The sequence below is a fragment of the Prionailurus bengalensis genome, chromosome E1, assembly GCF_016509475.1.
Source record: "Prionailurus bengalensis isolate Pbe53 chromosome E1, Fcat_Pben_1.1_paternal_pri, whole genome shotgun sequence".
In the NCBI taxonomy this organism is placed as follows: Eukaryota; Metazoa; Chordata; class Mammalia; order Carnivora; family Felidae; genus Prionailurus; species Prionailurus bengalensis.
Genome location: NC_057347.1, coordinates 4,232,223 through 4,254,173, shown reverse-complemented (window position 1 = coordinate 4,254,173; position 21,951 = coordinate 4,232,223). Strand labels below are relative to the sequence as shown.

The 21,951-nt window shown below is 54.0% G+C and overlaps 1 protein-coding gene across 9 annotated transcripts in view; it reads left to right on the top strand.

Annotated features, from left to right (window-relative positions):
• Positions 1-21,218, top strand: part of GAS7 (growth arrest specific 7) — a 220,238-nt gene extending 199,020 nt beyond the window's left edge. For 8 of the 9 annotated variants that reach the window (XM_043583115.1, XM_043583121.1, XM_043583123.1 and 5 more), the window contains 5 exons: positions 6,790-6,918; positions 7,508-7,631; positions 12,443-12,522; positions 13,845-13,943; positions 15,011-21,218. In XM_043583115.1, the coding sequence (XP_043439050.1) occupies positions 6,790-6,918; positions 7,508-7,631; positions 12,443-12,522; positions 13,845-13,943; positions 15,011-15,124 (546 nt within the window). In that variant the 3' untranslated portion in view covers positions 15,125-21,218. Of the gene's footprint in view, positions 1-6,789; positions 6,919-7,507; positions 7,632-12,359; positions 12,523-13,844; positions 13,944-15,010 lie in introns of those variants that run through there. The other variant, XM_043583117.1, reaches the window with a different exon arrangement.
• Positions 21,219-21,951: the final 733 nt, after the last annotated feature.

Genomic DNA, 21,951 nt, shown 5'->3' with positions numbered 1-21,951 from the left:
CCCTTTCCGTGGTGTAGATTTCCAGTGGGGGGGAAGAGAGTCCCCAGAGTTGACCATCATCAGCCAGTGTGTCCATTGTCCCCGTGCAATGGCGTCGGTAGCCGTTAGCACCCGTCAGGAGCATGGAGAAGACTAAAAGGTTCATAAACGCTAAGTATTTGGTTGGTGCCTTTGTTTCTATTTTTGTTTTGTTTTGTTTTTTTTTATTCTTGCAACTCTTATTTTTTATTTCGTATTTTCTTTTTTTAACTAATTTATTTTTTAATTTACATCTAAGTTTATTTATTAAGAACATTTTTTTTAATCTTTTTTTGCGGGGGAGGGGAGGGAGAGACAGAGCACGAGCGGGGAAGGGGCAGAGAGAGGGAGAGACACAGAATCTGAAGCAGGCTCCAGGCTCCGAGCTGTTGGCTCGGAGCCTCACGTGGGGCTCGAACTCAACAGACTGTGAGATCACGACTTGAACCAAAGTCAGATGCTTAACCGACCGAGTCAACCAGACTCCCCGTTACCTTTGTTTTCAATATGATTTGTTAAGTGTAGATCATGTTTAATTTTTAACACCGGCCGTCTTTAACAAGCGGCTCACAAAATTTCTACAAATTCTGCCGAACTGCCCCAGCACACCTCTGTGACGTGTGAGAGTGGGTGCCCCAAAGTTCCTCAGGGGACCCCCCCCCCACTCTCACTTTGCTGGGCTGTCAGAGGAACATGTGTGCATGTTCTTGCTGTCAGGAGAGGCTAGACTGCGCCACGGGGAGGATTTTTTGGTTTTTTGTTGTCACACTAGGTAGCTGACCCTGCTTTTGTTTGGTCCTGCAGAATCTAGCACCATGACCTTGAGGGCAGTATGGTTTCTGCCCTCAGTACTCAGGGTGGTGTCGGGCACACAGTAGATGCTTAATAAATATTTTCTGAAAGTAGTGAATGAACAGGGACAACTGACTTGCTCCTTCTGACACCCCCCCCATCTTTTTAAGCCCTACTTTCTCTCTGGATTTCTCCGTGTTTCCAAATGACCCTGTCCCCCACCACCATGCCATCCCCCCTCACCCCCAGCTCATATCTCCAATTCCTTTTAAGGCTCTCACCTACTCTTCAGGGGAAAAGTAAACCAAATGTCTGAAGTGAAATAATTCATACTAAAGTGTGCGTGACTGATAGGGCTACCCACTAACATGGTTGCCTTTTATTTTTTTATTTTTTTATTTTTAACATGGTTGCCTTTTAAAGTGTTTATCTTTGAGAGAGAGAGAGACACAGAGAGAGAGAGAATCCCAAGCAGGCTTCACAATGATAATATGGAGCCCAACGTGGAGCTTGAACCCACAAACCATGAGATCGTGACCTGAGCCAAAACCAAGAGTGGGACACTTGACTGAGCCACCCAGGTACCCTGGATGGTTACCTTTTAAGGGAAGAGAGGCTGTTCAGAGTGGCACTGTTCCCAGTGACCTCTGCCTCCTGGGGTCCACACCCTTCCCAGTTACCAGTCAGACACGGCAGCCCCGTGAGGACCTCACACAACACATTTAAACTCTGAGCCCCTGAACATGAAGGGCACGCTGCCTCCTTTACTGTAACGTGAAGATAGCATCTCCCTAAGGCGACTCTTCTTTGACTTCCACACTCAGCACTTGATTGCATCTGTTCTCCAGCGCTCTCCTCATAGGAATTGGGGTCCCCCAGGGATGCGTGCTGTTGCAGGACAGAAATCGGCTTTGTACACACCTCGCCACCCCACCCCGTGATGGTCCCCTGCACACACAGGGCAGAATTCATGGCTCAAAACGGCGAGGACACACGCAGGGGCTTTATAAAGAGCTGGGGCGGGAGGAAGAAACTGTTACCAGACTCCCCGCTTCTGAAGGATGTTAGCACCCTGAGACTGGGTTGACCCCAGCTGTGAGTGAGACCTTCTGGGCTCCCAGCGAGTAACACCCTAACGCATCGCACCGAGCGCTTTGCGGGAAATTTGCCCGGCGAGCGTGGGGGAGGGGGCTCCAGCAAGTACCTTTTTTTTCTGCCTTGCGTGCAAAGCAGTGAGTTCTGTTCAACCTGCTGATCCTGGGGAGTGTTCCCTTTGGGGGCCTCCCTTCTCGTGTCCCAGCCCCAGGGGCTCTGTCCTCTTTCTGCAGCCAGCTCTACAAGCTCTGAACGGTTGCCTGCTGGGTCCCCAGGAACCCTGGTGGCATCTACTCCCCATCAGCAGGACCCTTGAGTCTTGATTGTCTATAGAGCGCTTAGCAGGTGACAGAATGCTCTCCGAGGCACCATTTTCTTCTGCTTATTTATTTTTACTACTGCTGTTATATTAATAACGCTGTCACACCCTCCAGCACCACTGTTTGCCACCCAATGCGGGGTGTCCCCACCCCCACCACTGCTCTGACACCAGCCGGGCGCCCCGCAGTTCACCTCAGTTCCAACACTACACGTGATGCTGGTGTCCTATTCCACGGGGCAGCAGCTCCATCCCACAAGACTCTGTCACGATTCAGATGTCCATTGCAAGTAGGAGGCTCGGAGGTTACCCACACCTCCGTCTGAACGGCAGCTGCGAGACGGGGTTCCCACCGCACCCTCCTCGGGTTTGATAATTTGCTAGGAATTCCAAAACATGTACTTAGCTTTCCTGGTTTGTTATATGTTAAAAGACGTCATAAGGGATACAGACGGACAGCCGGATGAAGAGGTGCGTGTAGGGCGAGGTCCAGAGGAGTCCCGAACCCAGGAGCTTCTGTCCCCGTGGAGTTGGGCTGTACCACCGGCCCGGCACGTGGGCATGCTCACCAACCCCAAAGGTCTCCAAACCCTGTCATTTACAGATTATTTTGGAAGTGTGATCACTCAGGCAGGATCGCTCATTAGCTGAATCTCCAGGCCCCCTTCCCTCCCCAGGGGATGGTCGGATGTTTTAAGTCAGGAGTTGACGAAGCAAGGCTGACTTCACTCCATGCACCCGATGGGGAGGGGGGGGGTGTGAAGAATGCCCACGAAACGCACATTTTCTATGAGAGCCGCTGGTGGCCTTAGGCAATCACAGTAGCAGCCACATGGTCGTATGGTTATATCCAAGAGGCTCCAAGGATTTATCTATCTGCCATGGGTCGTATGGCTTCAAATGCCCAAAACCCATTTTGCCGTCTGCTCCAGAGGGCTCATTGAAATTCCGCTCTGAATATTCCACGTCAGGGGCAAGAGCTCTTTAAAAAATGCATTTTTATCTCTGTCTCAAAAATAAATAAACGTTAAAAAAAATTTTTTTAAAGGCGCACCTGGGTGGATCAGTCGGTTAAGCGTCCCGACTTCGGCTCAGGTCATGACCTCGCGGTCCGTGGGTTCGAGCCCCGCGTCGGGCTCTGTGCTGACAGCTCAGAGCCTGGAGCCTGTTTCAGATTCTGTGTCTCCCTCTCTCTCTGACCCTCCCCCGTTCATGCTCTGTCTCTCTCTGTCTCAAAAATATATAAACGTTAAAAAAAAAAAGCAATTTTGTTATGGCAGTCTCTCAGGCTTTGCTAGTCGGCCGGCTTAAGCCACAGCTGATAGCAACAGGCCTCGAAAGAAAGATTACTGTGTACAAAAGGAAGTTAGACCTGGCTTCAGCCGAAGAAGGGAAAATAGAAAAGTTCCTTCTGATGGAAGAAAATCTAATCATGCAGCAGAGGCCGTGCACTTAGGCGGGGGACAGTGGGAGTCAAGAGACATGAGTCTTACGTCCGTGCCATCGCTCACAAGCGTTGTGACCTTGGGCGAGTCTTAGCGTCTCTGGGCTTCCCTTTTTTTTTCACGTGTGACCTGAAAAGTTTGGACCAGCTCAGTGGCTTGAAACGTACTTGAAACTTGTTGGAACTTACTCCCACGGGAATGCATTTTACACGGGCAGCCAGAACGCACAGGCACCCGTACCCAGCTAGCCACACACGTGCGTGGCTGAGACCAATGTTTCACAAAGGCACACTTGTCCTGTCTGAAATGCACGGATGTGTCCTGTTCCTGTCTGGTCTGTCCTCGTCAGAAAGCTGGTCCTGACGCTAAACTGATCTCACAAGTCTCAGGAACCCACCATTCGAAAAGCACAGGACCAGAGATAGTCTGTGACGTCCCTTCCGACTTGTGATTTCTGTGATTGTCTTCCGATGTGGAGGCGAAAGACAGGAGGGGCTGGCCAAGAGTTCCAGGGTTCCGGAAAGGCAGACAGTGGCTCCAGGGGCCTGTCCCACCCGAGACGGCAGGGAGGTCGTGAGGACAAATGTCCAGGAAGGCCTTCCACCATCTGGATAGACAGAGATGCTCAACAGTTAAGAGGGAGTATAAGAGGGCACTCAACCAGAGTTCTTAAAGAAAGAATTAGCCTTTTTTTTTTAATGTTTGTTTATTTTGAGAGAGAGAGTTGGAGGGGCATAAACAGAGACAGAGAGAGAATCCCAAGCAGGAGCCCACTGTGGGGGCTCGATCCCACGAACCATGAGATCATGACCCGAGCTGAAATCAAGAATCAGATGCTTAACCGACTGAGCCACCCAGGGGGCCCCCAAAAAGTTAGTTTTTTAGGGGCCCTTGAGTGGCTCAGTCGGGTTAACGTCTGTGTGACATCCGCCCAGGTCGTGATCTCACGGTTTGTGAGTTTGAGCCCCACATCGGGCTCTGTGCTGACAGCTCAGAGCCTGGACCTTGCCTCGGATTCTGTGTCTCCCTCTTTCTCTGCCCCTCTCCTGCTCATGCTCTGTCTCTCAGTCTCTCAAAAATAAATAAATGTTAAAAAAACATTTTTTAATTAGTTTTTTTAAAAGCATTTAAAATACAGGAGAATCCATGGGTCTCTATGGGATTGCCTATGGATGACAACCAGTGGCCTTATGTTTCCAGAAAGTCCTTCGAAATCTGGAGAACGGATTTTGCTGTATTGGCAGGTTCTTGGGCCCCTCCCCCAGACCACAGAACTGGGGGGACTGGAGCCCAGGATGAATGTTGAAAACACCCTCAGGGGGTCGCTCCTGGGCACATGGAAATCTGGAAATCAATTCCCTTTGTAGGCCCTGGGAAAGAGACCCCAGAGTTACCGAGTGAGCAGGCTGAGTTATCCCTCACAGACCCCCCAGTCAGGTTCCTACGAAAGCTAAGTTTGGCTACTCCTCCCCTGATCTGTATGGGAAAGGGACCTACGCAGTCCTCAGTGGCTGCTCTCAGGCCTGAAGCATCTTACAAGCTGCCACCAGATGGGGGTGTTTTCCTCTGCAAGGCAACTTCAAGGGGCGCAGAAAATTCATAGGAAGACTTTACAACTCACAGCAGGGGGAGAGGGCTATTCGGATGGCCTGCCCTCTATTAGCCTTTAAAGGTCAGCTGACCACAAAGGTGTCACCTTCTGCCCCTGGGCATTGGGCACTGAAGATTTTGCCATTCTCCCGGGTAGTAAAGGGGCACCTGGCCGGCATGGGCTCCGACCAGACCCTGCGGACACAGTAGGGGCAAAGCCAGCAGGGCCTCTGCCCTCTTGGAGGTCACAGTCCCGAGTATGTGGTGGCTTAGAGCTGCAAACGCCCAAGTCCTGAGGTCTCCAGAGAAAGAGACAATGTAGCCAGAGCCTGGTGAAGAGGAAGAGAGAGAAGTCACAGATGTCCAGTGTTGGGAGGTCCTGTGACCAGGATGGTTCAGCTGTGCTTTTCAAAGGCACTTCTGGGACAGGTGCAGGCCGAGGGACCCTGGAAGGCCATCAGGGGGGCCCATCAGAGGTTGAGTCAGGGGCTTCTGGGAGGCTGAGTGCTGAATCTGGGGGGAGGACTGCTCTGGTAGGCTGAGCCTGGTTGGGGGGGGGGGCTCCAGGAGGCTGAGTGGGGGAGGGGGCAGAGGAATGAGCCTGGGGGGGCTCCGGGAGACTGAGTGGAGGGGTGAATGAGACTCTGAGAGTGTGAGTCCTCTGGGCTGTGGCTGTGGCTGCAACAGACCCACACTGTTCACATCAAACCCCCTCATCAAACATAACTTATGTTCATACACACACACACACACACACACACACTTAAGTAAAATCTCTCCTGAAGAGAGTGGAGTAGGGAAAAGGGAAGGAATAAAAGAGAAAGAAAAAGCTCGAAATACCCCCGTCACCCAGCGCCTCTCTGGCCCTTGAAGGGCGAGGCCGGCCCCTTCTGGCGGGAGGGTCCGTGCACCTGTCCCCATGCAGGCGGGAGGGGTGAGGAAAGCCTTCCTGGGCGCAGCTGTGAGCTTCTCCCGGCCTCCAGCGGCTCCCACCGGGGCTTCCTCGGGGTCTAAACTGTGTCCAAACCACCTTTACGGTCCCAGCGCCTGGCACGTAGCAGATGTTCAACAAAGAGAGCTGACTTGAGTTCCTCTAATTAAATGGCGTCCGTGTGGCAGTCGCTGTGCGAAGTGCTTGGGGACACAGAGGTGGGCTTTTGGTTTCTGCCCCCAGGAGGTTCCCAGTGGGGAAGGGAAGGGTGACGGGCACCTGAGCAAAACCCAACCGGCTGCTCTAGGAATCTAGAGGAGGCAGGAGGTAGGAGGCAGCGGATGAAGGGCCCAGAAAGCCTCGGACACTAACCAACCCCTCAGTCCGTTGGCATGAACCCCGGGGCCTCACCAGCTGAGGGGACCTCCTCTCACCGGAGACCTGACACCTGGTCCCTTCTGTCTGCCTTCCTGTCGGGTGGCCCAGGCCACTGTCCCCGAGTCCACCTTCCCCTGTGGAGTTGGGGAGAGCGCCCCCCTCCTCCTCCCGCGGCGGCCGTCCCAGGGCCCTGAGCGCGTCCCCCCTCCTGTCCTTGACAGCTTCACAGCGAGGTCGAGAAGCCCCTGATGAACTTCCGAGAGAACTTTAAGAAGGACATGAAAAAGTGTGAACACCACATCACCGACCTCCGTAAGCAGCTTGCCAGCCGTCACGCCGCAGTGGAGAAGGTGAGCGGCCCGGGAGGCCGGACCTGCTGGGAGCGGGTGGGCCGGCTCCCCCGTGGCAGGGGTGGGGGGCGGGGAGCGCCAGCCTCCAGCCCCGTCCCGGCCAAAGGGGCAGGGAGGAGCCGCTTCCCCGTGGCACTCGGGTCACTGCCACAGGGCCAGTGGGAGACACGGTGGGGCTCACTCAGGCACATGCACCGTGCTTTTGTGGGATGCCCCCCGCTGGCTCGTGTACTGGTCCACAGGCCCTTACCCGGGCCTCCCGGGGCCGATTCTCTCCTGAGTGCATCGCTCCCCTGCCAAGGCCTGAGAGGTTCAACCTCACTGGGAGCTGTTGTCCCCAGTGCTGTGGGGAGGGGTGCAGGACAAGGGATGCGTACTCCTGTGGGCACCCCCGAGTTTGCCAGCTGTTGCTGGCAAAGGACCCATCCGGCCCCCAAATGGGCTGGCTGGTGCTTGCGGCCACTAAGCATTGCTGGGAAAAAAACATCACGAACCAGGGAGAAGAGAGGACTCTTATCCGGCAAGGGGGAGGGGGGCCACATAACCTGTGGGGCCCTGTGAGCAGCGTCCCCGTGTCTTTGAACCCCAGGCCCGGAAGGCCCTCACGGAGAGGCAGAGAGACCTGGAGATAAAGACCCAGCAGCTGGAGATCAAGCTGAGCAACAAGACAGAGGAGGATATCAAGAAGGCGCGGAGGAAGTCCACGCAGGCTGGTGAGTGCGGCCAGCCCCGCCCCCTGCCTCTCCTGCCCTCCCCCGACCTTGGCCTTGGCCGCACAGAAAGGCCAGGCTGGGGTGGGGGCCGTGACACTGTGTCCTTTCCCTGCGAGGAGCCCATAGCAGAAGTAAAGACCCCCCACGTCCCCAGGGAGTGATACTCCAAGGGCTCGCCCGTGGCGATCAGGGCTCTCCTGCCCCAGAACGGAGGCACACGTCTTGTTCAGTGAAATAACCAGATTTCACCTCCTCTCGTGAAGATTCTCCCAGTTGAGTCGGTTTCTGCTTCCACCTTGTGGCAAAAATTAGCCGATGCACAGGAAGGGTAAACCAGTAAAAAACTTAGTAAATATTCTTTCAGAAAGCCAGAGTTGTTGGTTTTTTTTTAAGGTTTATTTTTTAGAGAGAGAGAGAGAGAGAGAGAGAGAGCGAGAGACTGCGAGCAGGGGAGGGGCAGAGAGAGAGAGGGAGACACAGAATCCAAAGCGGGCTCCAGGCTCCGAGCTGTCAGCACAGAGCCCCATGCGGGGCTCGAACCCACGCACCATGAGATCGTGACCTGAGATCGGTTGTTTAACCGACTGAGCCACCCAGGAGCCCCTAGAGACCCAGAGTTTAACCACCTGCAAGGACAGTGCGTGTTGCCCTCCGGGATTAAAGCGTGTGCTGTGATTAGGGTTTGGATCAGATGGCTTCTGAGTCTTTCCCACCTCAACTGCTGGTGAGCTCAGGACGGTTCATTCATCACAGAACAAAGCAGCCACCGTCTGGACGTTACGAGATACAGTGGCATAGGAAGAGCGGATAGCAAAGCAAAGCAATGTCACGTAAACACAACATTCGATGGAAAGATCTTACAACGCGTGGTGGTAATTGGATCCAGAAATAGAAGGCGTAATGTACTTAACCGGGGATTGAGAAGGGAAACCCAGGACAGGGAGAGGCTATTTAAATTCGTTTAATTTATTAAGTTATTTTAAAAATAAAATTCTGTCGCTGCTTGGCAAAACATTGTAATCAGCACCTAAGAACATAAACTCTTCTCCACTGGATATAATCACTATGAACGCTTACGAGTGTTTGAATTTAAAAATAAAAATTTTTTTAATGTTTATTTTTGAGAGAGAGTGAGAGAGGACAGAGTCGAGCAGGGGAGGAACAGAGAGAGAGGGAGACACAGAATCCGAAGCAGGCTCCAGGCTCCAGGCTCCGAGCTGTCAGCACGGAGCCCAACATGGGGCTCAAACTCACAAACCATGAGATCGTGACCTGAGCCGAAGTTGGATGCTTAACTGACTGAGCCACCCGGGTGTCCCCTGTATATCGGGCTTCTTAAATGGTTGAATAGTGTCCAAGTGTGTGAGTGGCCCCGAATTTATTTCATGAGTTCACCTGGTTGACGTTTGCAGGACTTTCAGATTCGTCAGCGGCCGTGATGGTTGTTAGTGTCCCGGGGTCTGTGTATATGTGAGACTCAGTCCTCGGATAGAGAGAACACAGATGTGGATTTTCTGGGTCAAAGCGTTGTGTGGATTTGGGTGGGCATTTCCAAATCGCTTTCCAGAGAGGTGTGCGTGTTACCAAAAGTAGGGATGTCCGTTCCCTAAACTCTGGTCAGTGCTGTGTGCGATCCGACTTCGACACCATAACTGTCTACTGAGCATCCATATTGTGTGGGTAACTCAATTTTACATTTCTTTTTGAGTGAGTTTGAGCATTTTATTTTATTTTATTTTATTTTTTTAACGTTTATTTATTTTTGAGACAGAGAGAGACAGAGCATGAACAGGGGAGGGTCAGAGAAAGGGAGACACAGAATCCAAAACAGGCTCCAGGCCCCGAGCTGTCAGCACAGAGCCTGACGCGGGGCTCGAACCCACGGACCGCGAGATCATGACCCGAGCCGAAGTCAGCCGCTTAACTGACTGAGCCACCCAGGTGCCCCGAGTTTGAGCATTTTAAAAACAGACTTGTAGAGGTCACGTGTGACTTTTTCTTGTGAACTGATGAACTCCTGTCCTGTCCCCAGTTTCTTGTCGATGTAGCTGGTGTTTTTCTGACAGATTGGTTGACGAGGATTGCGTTTCTGTGTCAGGAAAATTAACCTTCTGTGGTTTGAATTGGAAATATTTTTCCGGGGTTGCCCTCGATCATTTAATTTTGGTCTTTGTGTTTCTTTCTTTTCTTCTCTCTCTGGCTTGTTTTGTTGAATTTCTTTGTACAGCGGTCTTTTCCCTTGTAAATTCTGGGTTTTGTGACTGACTTAGACCTTTCCTTTCTGAATATTTTTTTAATCCCTTTTTTTGCCTTTGACCCCAGGTTTAAAAAATAAATACGTAAATATTTGACCCAGTGGGCGTTTATTTTTCCTCACACCACTGCTCCTTACCATGTTCCTCAAGTCCTGATTTCTCGTGTTTTCCTTTCTCTTGTGTTCTAGATGAATCTTGCGATTTGCTACTTCTACTAAATTTAAGCCAAATTTAGAAAATGTTACATTTTCACAAGCCGGGGGCTCGGTTACTTCGGCTCTCTGGTTTTGCTGTGTCTCCGTTGGGGGCATTGCCATCAGACAATACGTCTCTTATCCCTAAAGTTTGGAATTATTTTGTGATGGAAGTGACTTGTCCTTGTCCTTGGATCTGATCGTGAAAAAGTCTACCTTTCCCAAACCTTTTCTGTGTGCGAGGTGCCCAGCCCCGCGTGTCATAGCCTCCGCATTGAACCCCCCATTCCTGCAGGGAGGTATTTCTATGCCCTTTACAGGCGAGAAAGCAGATGGCAGGTGACAAACATTCCCCAGGATCACAGTCATGGAGCCCTGTTCCCCAGAATCCCACCGTCTTTTCTTCCAAAGACTCCTTGTCTCCGTTTCACTGGACGGCGCGTTACCCAGAAGATGCCTGCTTTTCTTCTCTCCTTTCTTTTCCTTCCCTCCCTCATCCTTTCGAAGGCTGCTGGAAGGGAGCACCTCTGGGTCCTCAGGGGGCTTGACCTCATTTGTCACCGTCGCCCCCTTAGCTCGCGTTACGGTCACACTGACTCTGCCTGTGTCCATTCCAAACACCAGACGGGTATCGGGTGACTTAAGTGTCCACATGACCCTGTGAAGGTACTGTTGTCTTATAGATGTTTGCATAGATGAGGAAACTGAGGCTTAAGCAGGTTCGTTGATTTGTCCAAGTTCCCACAGCTCCTACACAGGGATGCCCGTAAGACAGCCCAGATACTCTGGTTCCAGAATCCACGTTTTCCCACTCAACTTGTTCAGAAGGGTACCCTTGGGCTGGCTACTTGGAGAGAAGACACAGTCTCCTTCAGCTACCCTATTTCCTGGGGTCGGAGAAGTTTTCCGAAGCATGTTCTCGAAATCGGGATCGACAAAGAGGGCTTTGGGAGTTTAATCATTGTACGTTTGTAGGGTGATATGCCGACCCCCCTCGGCCAGGCGGCGGGCGGGGGCTGGTGGGAATGTGTTTGCAGTGAAGCATACACTTCCTTCTCTCCTGGTCATTCCGTCTTGGGATCGGGGACCCATTCGCTGGCCATAGATCAAAAGCAAAATGAACACAGCCCTTGACTGGGTTCTGTCACTCAGCCCCGTCTCCCAGCTGGCTAGGTATAGTTCAGTAGAGGGGGTACTGAGCTGGGCCCTGGGTCACGTGGACACGAGTCTCCCTGATTTCTTTCACCTCCCTTTCAGAATGCCCGCGAGCCAGGGGATATTGTTAAGTAACTTTGAATTTGCTGGAATTACCATACTAGACCTAAAGAGTGAGCTTCGGGTTGGCTCATGAGGTTTTCCCACCGCAAACAAAGACCACGATGCCTTCCTGTCTCTGGCACCCTGCGATGATCAGAAAACCACCCTGAGACGGAGCCGCGTGCTCTGGTGGTACCCCAGCTGCTAGGTGCACGCCGCTCACCCGAGGTTCTTCTGAAAATGCAGTTTCCTGTTCGGCAGGCCTCCTCTGTGCCCCGAGATCTGCGTTTCTAGCAAGCTCTCAGCGCACGTAGATGCTACAGGTCCAGGAATCGTGTTTCGGGTGATGAGTTTCTTGATGCCTGTATACTTAGTAATGTTTGCAATTGTTTTTACATAAAGCGTGTTTTCTTTCTGGTTAACGAAAGGCTTCAAATGTACCTGCCGTTACAGAAGGTAGTAACATGCCAGCCATGGAGATTGAGTAGTTACGTTGGTTTCCCGTCTTTCTTTTATGAAATAAAATGCTGTGGGAAGAGCTCATTCCCTCCCACCTACCCTGTTTCCCTCTCTTTGTCACCCCTGTCCTGGAATTGGTATATAGCTGCCAGTGCATGTTTTTGTACCCTCGCTGCACATGAACGAGCCACAAACCATCAGGCACGTTATTTTGTGTTTCAGAATTCTATTCTGGGGCGCACACACACACACACACACACACAATTTGCAGACTTTTCCTTTTGAACTCTTGGCTGCTTCCAGGTTGCTGTGACACGTTTTAAAACCAAGAAGGACCCTCCAATCTCAAATGAAACTGGCATCTTTAGAGAAGGAAGCTTTCCTTGGGCTCATGGTAGGATTGGGGGCGCCCTGGGAGCACCGCACATGTTCGCACGTACACACCCTCATCCTGAGTTCTTGGTTATCTGGGGTCAAGTTCCGATGGGCACTCCGAAGCTGTTCTCTCGTGATGCTGGGTGGCCCCTTTCCTTTGCTCTGCTTTCCATCTGTCCGCTTTCCAGTGGCTTCCACGACCCAGGGACACGAGAGGGCAGCCATGGTGAGGACAAGACAGAGTGTGATGGTGGCTGATGGTCTCTTCCAGGAGATGACCTCATGCGCTGCGTGGATCTCTACAACCAGGCCCAGTCCAAGTGGTTTGAAGAGATGGTGACCACCACACTGGTGAGTGAGCAGAGATGTGAAGCGTGTTGGCACAGGGACCCGTGCTCAGAAAGTCCTGGAGGTGGGGGGGGTGGGGGGGGATGCTGGCGTCCGTGAGGATGATGGAGTGGAGGTGGCCGTCGAGGTGGTCGTTAGATCCGCTCTACTGCCAAGGTCAAGACCTCGACCCTGAGCCAGTCTATGTGGATTCAGATCCTGCTTGGGCACTTCCTAGCCATGTGGACATGGGAGAGGGTTGAGTCTTACTGTGTCCTCCTTGGCTGTCCTCTGAGGGGTCAGGGTCATCCAAGGATGCCCTCAACCAAACGTACAGTGGTGCCTTTAGGACAAATAGCCAGGTTGTAGGACGCATGACCCTTGACCCTTCCCACCCCCAGAAGGATAAGAAGCGCGTATAGAGTGGGATGGGGGGTAGTAGGTACTTAGGGAGAATGGGAGGGGAGGTCCCTGCCCAAAGGGCACAGGGAATAGGCATCAGACCCTTTTTCTTTTGCCTTCCTAAGTATTTCTTGTGAAGGGAGAGCATCTCCTTCCCAGCACCCGTTGGATTGGACAGTGAAGCGTGGTTGGTACTTGGGCCATCGGGTCGGACGAGAAGGGAGGTCTTGGGCCAGGCATTATTGTCCCCACCGCCCAAAGCTATCCTCGTCCATCCAGCACAGGACAGAAGGACTCTCTGCCTTCCCCACGTGTCAGCCCCCCAGAGCAGATTAGAGGCCTCCCCCAGGGACAGCGACCCAGTTTTCCTCCTGGTTAATCCCCTAATTAAGCCCCCTTGACTTACCCTCCTTCCCGGTTAATCACTTAGGCAGTGACCTAGTTGTGCCCAGAACAGCAGTCTGATCCCCTAAGTTCCCAAGGTGCAGAACCCTCTAGAAGCCAGAGGACAAACCCTTTCTCTTCTGTTTCCCAATGGCCATCCCCCCTGCTCCCTGCTTCCCCTGACCTGGTCTCTGGTCTGCACCTCAGCACCCGGAATGGACAGAGGAGGGGAGGCTGTTCCGCAGAGGCCCAGGGACAGAGTCCCAAGAGTCGGAGGCACAGAACCTCCACACGTGACCTATTTGTCCACCTCATCGGGAAACTAGGGCTGGATATGCACTGGTGCAGAATCAGGAGTCCGAGCCCAACAGACCCTGCTTCGAACCCCACTGATCCCCCATAATGCCGCGCGCTTCGGGCAAGCGATGCTTGTGTGTTAAAATCATCGAGGACAATGAAGTCGCGTGTCTTGCGTACAGGGCGGGCTGGGACCTGCATGGTGGGAAGGTCCCCCGAGGGGAGGGCGCACGCTCAGGGCTGTGTGGTCTCCTCCTCGGCAGGAGCTAGAGCGGCTGGAGGCGGAGAGGGTAGAGATGATTCGACAGCATCTATGCCAGTACACACAGCTGCGGCACGAGACAGACATGTTCAACCAAAGCGTGAGTTCCCTGCCCGGGGCCGGTAGGACCCACGGGGCGGGGCGAGAGGAGAGCCACCCTGCGCTGGGCTGGTGAAGGTGGTCCGTGGCAGGTGCTGGAACCCACGGGCCACCCCTTGGGAGGGGCTTACGGTCTGTTCTGCACGTCCGTGTGAATCCATCCCAAGCACGTGACTTGGAGACACACGTGGGCTGTTCCCTTGAGGAGAGAGAAGGTCATGACCATTGAAGTACTGAAGGCCTTATTGCCTCCCCTGGCAAATGTCTTTTTTTGTTTGTTTATTCACTTATTTATTTTTTAAATGTTTATTTTTGAGACAGAGAGACAGAGCACAAGCAGGGGGAGGGCAGAGAGAGAGAGGGAAACACAGAATCTCAGGCTGCAGGTTCTGAGCCATCAGCACAGAGCCCGACGCGGGGCTCGAACCCACGAATCATGAGATCACGACCTGAGCTGAAGTCGGACGCTTAACCGACTGAGTCCCCCCCAGGCGCCCCGAGTTTGTTTATTTATTTCGAGAGAGAGAGAGAGAAAGTCAGAGAGAGAGAATCCCAACCAGGCTCCGTGCTGTCGGCACAGAGCCCAACACGGGGCTTGAACCCACCAACTGTGAGATCATGACCTGAGCTGAAATCAAGACTCAGGCACTTAACCGACTGAGCCACCCAGGCACCACCTCCCCTGGCAAATTTCTTACCACCTGCCTGCTCACCCCCAAAATAATAAATAACCCAGAAGTGTTGTTCAAAATCTCTAAAGCTGAAGTTCTATCTGCCATGTTCTTGGATGGTTAAGGTGGGGACAGATGGAGGAGTTCCCGGACTGGTGGCCCTGGGCCACCCTGCCTGGTCACGCAGGCCTGTGGGCTGGAGGGCAGAAGGGGGACAGGAGCCTGGGGCTCCCTGCTCTTGCAACCCTGCGTACGGCCGTCCCTCCCCAGGGCCTCCCTTGGGGCCCCCACCTTCTAGAAAGGCTACTCCGAAGGCCAGAAGGCATAAGCAACGTGGCCCAATGGTGCTGTCCCCAGCCGCCACCTCTGACCACGTCCCTTTCTCTGTCCCTTACAGACAGTCGAGCCTGTGGACCAACTGCTTCGAAAAGTGGACCCAGCCAAAGACAGGGAGCTGTGGGTCAGAGAGCACAAGACAGGCAACATCCGCCCCGTGGACATGGAGATTTAGATGGGCATGCACGGCCCCGGGGGTCCTGCCGAGGAGAGGGGCCGGGGGGTCCCATGGAGAGCAGGTGGCCAGGGGGCCGCTGCTGAGTGCAGCTGTCCTCCTGCCCACTGTCCGGGTCTGCTGAGCTGGTGATTCCAGAAAGGCGGCCCCGCTGGGAGCTGCCTGTGTCCCCAGGCCAAGAAGACCGATCCACAGCCCTGCCCTTGTCTCCGAGGCTGAAGCCCCCCGATTCCTGTCCTGTGCTTGCTGCTCCGAGAACAGACTGAGGCTGGAACTTTATGGTCCCTGCTGCACCCTGTAGGGGTCACGTCCCCACCCAGAGCTGGCTGCGTCGCACGCTTGTGTCCCCGGAAGCCCCAAGGCCCTGCCTCCGGCTGTGTCGCGGGCTTTGGAGGGTCATGGGAGAAAGGTCCCTGTCTCCAACCCAGGATGAGGGTCAGAATCGTGGATAGAAGGCACCGTTCAGCTCAACAGCCCGTACCCAGAACCTCTTGCGGCCCGCCCTCTTAGTTTTTTTTCCCCCCGTTGCATTCTGGGAACCCACATCCTGGCTCTTCCTTTGCCACTTTTCATCGTCTGGGGTCTTGGGAATAAGGCCTGGTTCCTCTCTACCCAGACTGACCCTGCCTGGAGAGGTCAGGACGGAACTACCTCATTCAGCACATCGGCCCCAAGTCAGAGTGTTGAGTCGTGTTTTATATTCGGTCAGGCATCTCCTGTCAGGTCTCTGGGGCTGGAAACCTTCCTCCAACCCAGCCCTCGGCTGTTTCCTCAAGGAAGCTCCCGCCCCCACCCCCTCCCGGGCTCTTACTGGGGCTGGGTCGGTCCCCTGTGGGAGATGGGTTGGGATGGGTCTTTGCCACCCCCAGAAGAGGGCTCCCCCTGCTTGTGCGTGGGGGGTGGGGGGGTGACTCTCCAACCCCCCCCCAACCCCCATGAGGCTTTCCCTCCCTGGTGGACACCGTGCGGGCCTGGCAGACGGTCCTGGCTTCCAGGCAGTGTCCTGTCACCTTGACCTCCGCTTCTGCACAATCCAGAGCCCTGCTTGGTGCTGGTGCCCCCTTCCCCTTTCGCCACCCCCCCCCCCGAATTCCTGGGAAAGCCGGGTTAGTGCGTGACTTGGGAAGCTTTCAGCCCGTCCCATTGGGTCCTCGCTCATCAGTCTCTCCCTTTATAGAAACACGGCAAACAACCTTGTGCAGCATCTAACCCTGAGAATTGGCTCCGGGGGACCCGTAGAAGTGCCCCCTGAAGGTGGGCGTGGTCACACGGCCAGCAGGGGCCAGAGTCTAGCCCAGAACCCGTGCCCTGAGAGCCCATCCTTCTTAGTTCGTCTTTCCCTTCGATTACTTTGGACGTGCAGGGTCCATACCCCACCCCCAACACACACAAGGTCATGATTCTAAGAGCACAACTCGCTGGTCCCTGGGTCTCACGTGCCGGGAGTTGATGACTTCGAGTCTTTCGGCCCCTCTTTCACTGATTCAGAATTCCCACCTCACAGCTTCTAGTAGAAAGATGCTGAGTATTCTAGAGCAAGCCAGACGTTGTCACTTTTCTTCTTGAACCATCCCCGACCCAGACAGGTCAGCGTGAAAGCCTTCCCCAGCACGAGAGTGTGAGAATGGGTGCGTCCCTGCCACGGAGGACCACAGCTTCCAGATCTGGGGTTGGCGCCCATGACACCAGCGACCAATTTTAGGATGTTATTTCTGGGTTTCTCTATTCAAAATGGGTGCTCCAGTCATCACTTTGTGGCTTAGTAAACTAATTTGTGGGTGATTTTCAAATGTTCAAAGCCAGTAAGTAGCCTTGTTACTAACACAGATATTTTGAGTGCGATACGGCTCGTTGATTTTGTTTTCTCCTTCCCGTGTGAGGATTCTTGAGTCTTCATTTGCTCCCTGGGACAGGAGGAGCTCTCTTGCCTTTCCCAGGGGAGCCTGGATTGGGCCCGTGTGGGCCGGTCTATTTTCCAGAATCATTCTTCCCGCCCCCCCCCCCCCCCACGTTAGTACACACTTCTTTTCTTTGCTTTTCGTTGTTCTCTCCTCCTCCGTTCATTGAGAATTTAGAGCAGGCTGAGCAGTGCGCTGAGATCTGGGGACAAGACCGGGCACGGGATCTCTTCGTTTGTGTAGACTTAGACTTTTTTCACCGGGGCTCTTGCAATTCGGCGACCTTGGCATTCACACCCAAGTACTCTCTGCAGCATTGAGGTTTCCTGAGATCCCGTTATGCTGGTAGATCCGCGTTCATTCATTCACTCGCTCACTCGTTCACTTATCGAGCGATACTGGGCATGAGCCAGGCGGGGTGCTGGAAACGTAGCCCCATGTGAGACCGGCAGTCTCTCCCCATCCTCTTTGTTCTCCATGCAGACAAGGGGCTCTTGGGAGGTCTTTCTGGACAGAGCATTGCATCTGTCCCACATTCGACCCACCTGGAGCCTGTCATGAGAACACAAACCACCGCCAGTGCTGGGTCCACCATTGGATGGCAGGTGGACAGGTGGACAGTCAACAAGAGTGTAATCACCTGGTCACCAGAGCTCGCAGCCCGTATCCGACTGGGATCTCAGAGATCTCTCTTGTTTCTTGTAAATAACTCTCCTCTCGTCACAAAGAGGAATAACGAAGCCCAAGGCCGGCCAGCGAGCCCAGTGAATGAAGAGCGTGGTCTGTTCACGGGACTCCTGCCCTGGGGGGGGAACTGAGCTTAGGGTGAAGTCTAGAATGTCCCAAAGCGAGCTTTGGGGGTAGCGCTCTGTCTCGTTGTTGTGTTTTCTTTTGTTCTTGCGTTCGGGTTAGAAGAGGGTTGGCCGGGCATATTCCGGAGTGTGTCTGGAACGTTCCTGAGCACCTCCATTGTTCTCTTTCTCGGAACAGGTGGGTCCTTCTCCCTGCCCCCCGGGAAACATGGACGCACCTCGTTTGGTCAGTGAAAGCCAGATCGTTGAGAAAAGAAATGTAAGACAAATGGTGTGCAGAGTAAGTCGGTTTCCACGACAGTGTCTGGGAGAAATCTCTTGTTCCTTCCTTTTTTTTTTTTTTTCCTGTCACCTTCAATCACTATTGCAAAGCACCGGCCAGCAGAGCCATAGGGTAGCTGCGATCAAGACCACCTTGGGTCTCCTTTCTACCCTCCACCCACCTCCTGTCGAGCCAGGAGCATTTCTGCAGTAGGAGGCCCCCCCTCATCGGGGCTGGTTAGCGACTGAAGCAGACGGGAACGCTGTGCATGTGCACAAAGCAGGGCTTTCTAATCCCTTTGTGAGAACCAATCGATTACTGGATGAGTGGATGGGTGCATGAACATCTCGGGCTGAGCCAAACTCCCTTCTTGGAAACACAAGCCATAAACTTCAAAGGACGGCAAAGACTTTGGCTCGTTTTAAGTGATTTCGCTTCCAGCCATGCGTGGCCTTGACAGATCTTAAACAGGACCCTGTGCTGGTGGTCGTGTAGACAGAGAAAGCACTTTAAAGATGTGAAGTGAGGTACAGATCTGCATATTCCAACCCCCTCGCCCCTCCAAGACCTACTGCCTTTTCTTTTCTTCAGGTTTATCGAGAGGTATTTGACGTAACAGTATCGGGGCTCATTGATGTGCAGTGAGAGTCCCCCCGGCCCGTGAGTTTTGACAAATGCACCACCAAAATCAACATAGTATTTCCATCACTCCTGAAAATTCCCTGCGGCTTCCTCACGGTCGATCCACTCCTGTCTCCCTTCCCCCCGCTCCCGCTGGTGGGTTTTCTGATGCTGTGGTGTTTGCCTCGTCTAGAAGGTCGGGGAAACGGAGTTGCTGATGCGGCCCTCGCGCCTTCTTCCTCTCGGCTTAATGCTTTGGGTCACCCACGTTGTGCGTGTGTCACCAGCGTGTCCCCTTGTCTCGCAGAGTAGCGCTCCGTTGCACGGGTGGGTGACCCACGGCCGCTTCCCCGCTTTTTGAAGTGAGTTGTTCACGCCCGTGAGTGGTTCCTGGCCCGGGGTCTCCGGCTTGTTTGCACGGCTGCTTCCTGTGTCTCCCGAGGCTCCCTCTCCAGATGCCAGCTGTGCCCACAGTGGTTCTTTGTGGTCCATTTGAGGCTTTTGTGCAGAAAGGGGCCTCCCACTTGTGTTGCACTGTTGGCTGGCAAATCCACGCACTCCTGGGGACCCTGGCTTCAACCCCCCACCGTGGCCCCGGGCAGGCACTGAGCATTAGGGGGTGTGGAAAGTGAACGGACAAAGCGGAGGGTGAGAACACGGGGCTGGCTCGTTAGCGGCCTTCCCCTGGATCTGTGTCGCTTCGTTGGCGGGCTGCAGGTGTCCATTCTGGTCTCCCCAGGCTCCTCCAGCTACTTCGAACGCTGTCCCCTTCTTGTTTCCAGTCCCTCACCTGACACCCAGTTGTGCCTGGCCTGGGCCCCATGGGCACCGTCGTGCACACTGGGGTCTGGAACCTGCCCGAGAGGGGTACCCTGGCACTTCTCTGTGTAGATGCAAAGCGGAGCTAAAATTAAAGAGTTTCCTGAGCCGGTGAGAATGAGGCAGTTCCTCCTGGGCCCCTGAAGGAAGCAGAAGTCATTACCTTTTGGGTCTTGTCCGCCGATCTTTGAGCCCGTGTGCTGAGGTCTTTGGGCGTGAAGAACGCGTCTCTTCCCGTGAGGTTCCTGTCCCTGCCGGAGCCTCGTTCAGCTGGCGGTCACATCGAGCCAGGTGTGTGCCTGCGGCCCACTGGGTAGCGGCCAGTGGTGACGGAGATAGGACCAAACCCCACTAACGCCGGGCAGGCTATGGGCGTGACCCCCAAGGTAATGACTCCACCAACCGTGTCTCGCTTAGGTCCTGCTCAGTGGAAGGTGAGCCCTTGAAGGCAACCAGGCACCCCCCGCCCCGCCCCCAGCAAACAGAAGACATTCCTGGGTCCAGGCCAGGTGAAGGTGTTGGCCGTGGAGCCCAAGTCTGCAGGGTCCCATGCTTCGTGGGCGCCTCTGGGTCGAGATGTGCCAGGAAGGACTCCCAACATCCCCCCCCCCCCCCGCGGGAGAATTTTTTTTGTGGACGGTGAAGGACCCAATCCTGTTGCAACAGGCTTGGGTGGGAATAAGACCGGTGACCAGAACCCATGGTCCGTTTTCCTTGACCCTTTAGATGCTGGCGCGTGGCTCTGTCTGGAGCCTTTCTGTTGGGAGGGGCCTCTGAGGGAGACGGGTGGCAGTGCCCCTCGGATCTCTGTGTGCCGTTCCGGGGACATTGACCCTTGGTGTTTGAGAGGCGTTTCTAGTAGAATTGCAGTGGTGGAATGCAAAAGGTCTGGGCTCGCGGGTGCTGTAATGGGGACGGTGTGACGTGGGGACAGAGAAGGAAAGCATATGGCGTCAGGGCAAGAGCACTGGACTGGCCCCACTCTGCTGCCTCATTCGTCCTGTAACCCAAAGTTAAGTCACATTCCCTCCCGAGACCTCTGTACTCCCCTGTCAAGCGGAGACGGGCCCTTTCTGGCATCGCGCTCAGCAGACTGGCTCTTAGCAGCCACGTGGACCCAGGAACAGACATAAAAAGGGACGCCAGCCGTCCTTGGTGACAGGGGGTCCCAAATTGGCTTCCCTTCCCTTCCCTTCCCTTCGGAAGAGGAGATGGGGGCCGGGGGCGGGGGCAGCCCTTTCACAGACGAGCACATCAGCAAAGCCCGTGACAGTGGGATTTTCTAACAAAATAAACTTGCTTATTTGGTCTGTTTTCTGTAACTTTTGCTAAATACTTTATACATTTTTAATGTTAAAAAGCTGCGTCTCCTGCCAGCATCGCTCATCCTGGTATGAATGTGTTTACCCCACATTGTATATCCTTCCTTCCTCTGGCTGCCTAGATCAGTAAATAACATCGATGTACCATAATTTATAAGTAACACTGTTGAAACTCTGATCCCTATGGAGGCTGTAACTCGCCCTTTCCTCCGGTCCCCCGGCTGCCCCCCGCCCCGTCCCCCGTAATAGCATTTGTGTGTATTAATGCTAAAGAACTAATGTTTCAAGGGTTTAAATTTTGAAGGCGTTTGCTATATATAATTGTTCTGCATTATTATAAAGCGTTTTCAGGAAGTTAAATGCTCTCTCTCTCTTTCTTCCCCCCCCCCCCTTTGGCTCTGTGTATACACTCGAGATGCTTACATTCATCCCATGTAAAATAAACTGTCCAGAGACACTGGGTCCTGCTGGGTGACCCTCCTTCCTGGAGCCCGCTGTCACCCTCTCCTTTGTATAAATGGGCTCAGCATAACCACAGGGCGCCCAGGGGTGGTGATCATTTTATGCCTGATGTCTTAGCAGAGGGCATCTAGGCACTGACCGCCCCCCCCCCCAGATGGGTACCATGATGCCAGACCCACGCACTTGGCCCTGCCCGGCCCCCTCCCCTGGTGCCTAATGTCCCTGTGGACAGAAGTGGCTCCTGGCTTTTGTTTCTCCCCCCATCCATCCATCCATCCATTCATCCATGCGGTAATTATCGAGCACGTACTCTATCCCAAACACCACTTTAGGTCATGGGGACGCATCGGCGAGTGAGCCCTGCCCTCGTGGACCTGGCTTTCCAGCAGGGAGAGGCAAACAAAGAAGGTCGACATAATAACGAATCTAGCATGGCTGTGGAAGGTGCTAGGTGTTCGGGAGAAAGAAGCACAGGGCAGGGTGTGAGGCTGACCGTGGGTACGTCGCAGTATTAAAGAGGGCAGTTGGGGCGGCCTCCTTGAGAAGGCGGCATTGGCTCGAAGGCAAGGAGACCCGGGTGGTGGGGGAGGCAGGTGCGGGATGGTGGTCGGGGACAGCTTCTGTGGGGCTT